The sequence below is a fragment of the Juglans microcarpa x Juglans regia genome, chromosome 6D (assembly GCF_004785595.1).
Source record: "Juglans microcarpa x Juglans regia isolate MS1-56 chromosome 6D, Jm3101_v1.0, whole genome shotgun sequence".
Classification (NCBI taxonomy): domain Eukaryota; kingdom Viridiplantae; phylum Streptophyta; class Magnoliopsida; order Fagales; family Juglandaceae; genus Juglans; species Juglans microcarpa x Juglans regia.
Window position 1 is genome coordinate 10,163,630 of NC_054604.1, and position 6,619 is coordinate 10,170,248.

The 6,619-nt window shown below is 31.4% G+C and overlaps 1 protein-coding gene across 1 annotated transcript; it reads right to left on the reverse strand.

The window, feature by feature from the left end:
* Positions 1-5,331, reverse strand: LOC121236077 (rust resistance kinase Lr10-like). The gene is made up of 4 exons (XM_041132571.1): positions 4,482-5,331; positions 4,294-4,326; positions 1,983-2,024; positions 1-1,318 (listed from the first exon to the last, which is right to left on the reverse strand). Exons 1-4 carry the CDS (start codon positions 5,308-5,310, stop codon positions 180-182), a joined length of 2,043 nt encoding a protein of 680 aa, XP_040988505.1. The 5' UTR covers positions 5,311-5,331; the 3' UTR covers positions 1-179.
* Between the last annotated feature and the right edge of the window lie 1,288 nt (positions 5,332-6,619).

Genomic DNA, 6,619 nt, shown 5'->3' on the forward strand with positions numbered 1-6,619 from the left:
TAAAGAGAATAAATAAGAAAACTACTATAGGAATATGCAAGAGTTATCAAACACCACACCAACATTCATTATTATTGCATATAAATATGAAACATCTAATTTGAGTTATATCAAAGATGAGAAGACCTGCCAGCTTCCTTGACTAGGGATGATAGAATTATGTTCTTGATTGAGAGATTCTACGATTGAGTACTACTGGACTGACTTGATTCATTTGAATGCATTGATAAGCAATCTTGATTTGAAATCTCCACGTTATGCTCTATTTGTTGCTCTGGCAATGAAAATAAAGGCTTAGGAGGTAGTTGCAAGGATCCAACTTCCCCTTCAAGCATTTCTACCACTTTGTTCATTGAAGGACGATCACTAGGCTTCATCTGTATACACCATAAAGCAACTATGATCATCAACTTACCTATTTCCTCTTCCTCCTTTGTGGCATATTCCTCCATCTCTATATCATTTCCATCATGCAATTGGTCGTAGACCCACGTGGGAAAGTAGATTTGGCTCAAATGTTCTGCATCTGTATTCAAATTCTTTCTTCTACCTGCCATTTCCATCAATAACATTCCAAAACTATAAACATCAGCTTTGTATGAGATGCCTCCAATATTTTTATAGAAAAACTCAGGAGCCATGTATCCAAACGTTCCCCTTGCAGCAGTCAAAGAAACAATGCTATCTTCTATTGGATATGATTTTGCTAAGCCAAAGTCAGAAAGCTTGGGATGAAGATTCTCGTCAAGAAGAATGTTGTGAGGCTTTATATCAAAATGCAAAATCTGTATGTCACAACCTCGATGTAAGTATTCGATCCCACGAGCCACCCCTAGAGCAATTTCATGCATTTTCTTGTAGCTTATGAGGATACTTCCTTCTTTCATAAAAATATGGTTATTGAGAGACCCTTTAGACATGAACTCATATACAAGAGCACGCTTTGATCCTTCAACACAAAAACCAATGAGTTGCACTACATTAACATGATGAATTCTTCCAATGGTTGCAACCTCATTGATAAAGTCTTGCCCATTAGCTTTGCTCTTGGTTAATATCTTTATTGCCACGAGTCGGCCACTTCGAAGTGTTCCTTTAAATACAGTTCCATACCCTCCTTCACCTAGTTTGTACTTGAAATTCTTGCTCATCTTCCTAATTTGTGGGTATGAATATCTTATGGGCGCGAGGTTGTTGTGACTTTGTAGAAAGTCTTCAATAGCATCGTACATTGACAAATGCCTCCTTCGCCATTTATAGATCAAGAATGCAATCACAATTGGAGTCCCTATTACCAGTTTTGCTCCAAGGTATAGCCCTATGGAGAAACAATACCACATGAAAGAATCGGTTACATTTTTCAAACAATCTCCTCTTCTATAATAGATAGATTAATTATCAATTTATTTTTATTTTTTTACATCTTTATTTGATTTGATGTTTTGTATTTCCTATTTTATATTTGAACTCTTTTTATTTTATAAAGAAAATAAAAATAGAGTTCAAAATATATTGATTTATAAATAATAGTTATTCCTGAAAACAAATAGATTGTTGCACTATTATAGAAGTTCCTCTGCTTTTTCCCTTGATACATTTACAACTCAAAGTACTTGTCTTTCTCAAAACAAAGTTATTTATTTATTTATTTTAATGATATTCATTTAAATGTCATTAAAATAATCTTATTTTTTCATGGTCCACTGTCTAAAATATCTTCTAAAACATTTTTTGCTATTAGGAATAGTCCTATATATGGAGAAAACTCACCAAGCTATACTAAAAGAAAACTAATAGGTGTTGCACTGCTTTAAAAATCCCCTTTTTATTAATAGAGTTATAGCTCAGTTATTTGTCTTTCGAGATACAACCTAGTAATTAAGAGCAAGTAGTCATGCTTCACGGTCTAAATAATAATATACTAAAACCAGGAAAAAAAATGAAGAAGATCAAAGGGGATCGAGATATTGTTAGTTTCTTACCGAGATAGAAAACCAGTAGAATCAACTTTTTGGGTGAAGTAGCTACAAGAAATATATACAGAAACATAATAATGAATCAACAAGGTGACTTAAAGTAGTTTTCAGAGTACGTACAACAAGAATTTATATAAGAATAACGCTAAAATGCCCTCTCATTTTATTTCCTCATTTTGATCGCTCATGTATTTAATTTTTTTTTTTTTACTTATGATTAAGGAAGTGACTATTAGTATATTGATTTTTTTTTATTTTTTAAAAATGTTTAAAGATGTTAAAAAATGTGAAAAAGGAAAAATATAAAAATATAAAAAGATAAGTTTTGCCTAGGCGGCACGCACGCCCAGCGGTCACTGCTGGGCGGTAGCCTAACATTACTTTTTATATAAATCACCTAACTTTTATGTCTAAATCTCTTCTGTATGTGAAATTATCACTTGTCCCAAAAGATTAAGCTGATGCGAAGAGGTAGATTTTATTATTTATTTTATATTTTAACACTCCCTCTCACGTGTGAGCTAGACTCACTCTCAATGGATAGCCCAACATATGGAATATTTAATTAAATGAGGTAAAGTGTAGAGTTAGGGTTGGAATTCAGGACATCTACTCTGATACCATGTAAAATCACTACTTGTCCCAAAAGCTTAAACTGATGGGAAGAGGTAGATTTTATTATTTAATTTATATCTTAACACTATATAACCTACACCTTTTAACCTATTTGTTCATAGATAAATGTGCAATTACTCTGAGATGTTAGTGTAACATAATAACATTTTGCTCAAAACACATCCATCGTTTCCTTTTTACTTTTTTACAATCAGGAAAGCTGTTCGATAAGCAAACTCCTTTTGCCTAACAAGCTTCATGCCTTTTATCCATCCAACTTTGTCCTAGAGGCAATAAAATATCAACAAGACTACTATAAAATCTAACCCTATCCAAATTATTCAAATTCTACCCTCAACACTTGAGTCATGTGAAGCATGGATATTTGATGAGACTTTCAACATATAGATTGATGAGTGCATATCTATCTATGTCATTGTGCAATTCTGCACTTTGATATTGCAAACAACTTATCTAGTGAAAGTTGAACTCACTTGAACCTGGCCATCCGGTGTATTGTACTGCTGCAAACAGGGCTTGAGGTAACTTTCCTCGTGCTTTGACAACAAAAGAATATGGTTAAGGAACTTAGAATTATTTAAAACTCAGCATTTTCTTAATTGAAAATATAGTTATAAGTTACAAATAATCGTCGTATGTAATTATGAAAAGTATAAAAGAAAACATTTATTAATGTTCCCAATTAGGATATTGTATGATCAATAGTACTGAATGGTTTTTCAATTTGCATGATCTCTAGAGTTCTCTATAGAGTTTTATCAGGGATTATTTATAAATAGGGACCAGCTTGAATCTAATTAGTTTGAGTAGGGATTTAACTTTCATATGATCACAAAGGAGTCTCTCCCTCTTCAATCACAATTAGATTACCACTCATGAATAATGACATTCGTATTTGCTCGCTCTTGTATTAAATATTAATTCTTTCCCTAGAAACTAAAATTCTAGCATTTATCAATGGTATTGGAGCATAGATCATTTTATTATATAGCTAGCCCATATCTATATCTATGTTCGTACGTAGAACATGGAAACAACTTCCAATATCACAACATTCAATTATTCTTTAGGCTTGAACACTATGATTATCTGATTATCGAAGTAGTTAGGTGAGGATCACCCTTTTGCTTATGAATGTGAAAATATTAAAATTCCAAAGTTCCAAAAAGAACAAAAAAAAAAAAAAAAAAAATCAAGACTAATTAAAAAAATCGATGGAGGGAGATAAATTCTTACTTATGGCTTTTGATGCTATCCCAAGTGCGAACATAACAGCTACAATAATATAACCAAGAAAATTCATTAATGAATATATAGAAACAGGTGATTAAAATAATTAGAGTATGTCAAATAATAAAATTGTATAAACAACTTTGCTTTCTAGTCGTCATGTTTAGAAAGAAATTAGAGACAACTCTATAAAAGGACCAAAGGTTCTGATTTCGATTCAATGCCATACTCATAATTGGGCTTTAGCAAACTTCGATTCAATCATTGAAAAGCAGCCATTTAAAAATATTGCCACATGACAAGTGTGACTGAGAATTAATAAAAAAACTTTAGGACAAAGAAGAATATTTCTTAACATTTTCATATTCCTCTGATTATCTGAACATCAAGCATATTACGTTCTATCATGTATACCTATTCTTGAAACAACCTTTTGAGATAGGAGTCTCACCATTGTATACGCCCTCAAGTCTTTTGAAGAATCCTAGTGATCCGACAGCCAAAAAAAAAACCAATATAAAATTAGAAATAGAAGAATTATAAAAAAGAAAGAAATAGTCGAGATGTACAAGATCTCGATCGACTATTCCAAAGTGTTGCATATTTTTCACGCATGCATTCTTCTGCGTGCGTATGTACCTTGATCTGTAGTTAAGTTCCTGCATTGAATTTTATTCGCGTAATCATCGGGGTAGCAATATCCTGCGTCGCATTCACAATAAACTCGGAACCAATGAAGGCTAAAACCATATAACAATTCGTTGTGGATCTCTTCGCAGGAAGGACCTGCTTTTGTATATCGATGGGCTTCCCTCGATATTAGGGATATTATCTCTAGTCGGCAAGATTCCTCCACCTCCTCTGGATATGGACTTAGATCATACGCAACATATCTATGCATCTGGGAAGATGATGAAGAGTACTTGGAAGAATATACTCCCTTCTTAGAGCAATTAGTTGGAATGTTGAAATAAGATGAATTCACTTGCTTTTCACAGCTCAAGAAAGCCATACTAGTCGTTTGTTTGTAAAAATAATATACTGGGTAATAATATGAATCCCCAGAACTAAAATTATAATAGGTTAGAGAATAACGAGGGATAGAGGAGAAATTAGCACTCTGAATACCCGAGTCTACCACTCGGATTGTGTAGTCACTGTAATTGATCTCCCGCACATAGTACTTTCCACCATATAAGTATAAGACAGTAATTTTGTTCTCACATGACAGCGTATACCTTTGGTCGCCGCAGTTTGGTGGATCGTCCATTAATCGAAATGGATAGCTTATGTTTTGGATACTGCCACAGGAAGGAGAACAACCGTTTCCTGCCTCGGTAAGATGAATATCCTTAACACTGCAAGTTTGATGGAACAGCAAAAAAACGAAAAGGGTTGCGAGTACTGCAGGGAAGCTCATGATTCCTCTTGCCAGAAACAGAGAGAGAGAGAGCATTGAATGAATCATCGAAGAGTCTTAGGAGTGTGGAAAATGGCAGTATGAATATTAAAATATTTATACTAAACCTTTTATTTATTTATATATATTATTTTATTTTTATTCCTTTAATAAATAAGAAAGTATCTAGTGAATTTATATATATTTTTTAATAATTATGAATATTTAGAAAATAAAAAACAAAATCATTTATACTAATGTGTATAAGATGAAATGAAAATTGAATAAAATATTATTAGAATATATTTTTTAATATTATTTTTATTTTAAAATTTAAAAAAATTGAATTTTATATTTTATTTTATTGTATTTGAAAATTTAAAAAAATTAAATGACCAAATTATTAAAAAATTTTGTGAAATTGAAGAAGGGTTTATACACATTTGGTAGGCACCTAAGAGTAAGTTAAAATAATGGATAATTAAGCATGTAAATTGATTTGCGATTGTGGCAACCCAATTAAGGCAAATAAATAAATATCTTTGGGGATTAGAAAACAATATCTTTGTGCCAACTAAATATCTTTATTAAATGTGTTTGCGAGGAAATTACTGGTAGCATGTTCCAAGTCAAGGTCACTGAGGGAGACTTTTCACTCGACCCCATACCTCGCACTTCTCTCTCTTCATCCTTTAAAAAAGATAAAGATCTCTCAAGACCAGAATCAATTAACATCACTTTATGATTAAACATCACAATTAATTAGTATCATTTTTCTTGAAAATAAATTCGAGATGCCCTCTTTTCAAAACTTTTCGTACCCAAATACACCATTGAGACTAGATCAATTTCCGGGAACACGCAGTTGATAATGTATTTTGTCTCTTCTGATTTTTTTTTTTTTTTAAATAATACTTAATTCCATCAGTTATCTCCTCAAAATTATCTCCGATATTTTATTTTATTTATTGTTAATAATTAAAGAAGTCATTATTAATGAAGTTATATATGTAATTTTTTTAATTTTAAAAAATATTAAAAAATATATAATTACACTAATTATAAAATTGAGAAGACAAACTGATAGCACTGAGTATCAGCATTTTTTAAAAAAAATTTGGGGACGATAATTCTCGGTAGAAGGGCTAGAAGGCGTGTACTGTGGTTTAAAAAGATTTCCAAAAAAAAAAAAAAAAAAGGGGACAAAATATCATTAGGGTGCGCCTATCTTAACCGTTGGGCGAAATTTTTTTATTTTTATATATTTTTTAACATATTTAAATATATTTAAAAAATAAAAAAATACATCAATACATTTAAAATTACTTTCTTAATCATTAAACAAAAAAAAAAAAATTGATCAAATAGAGATGTCAAA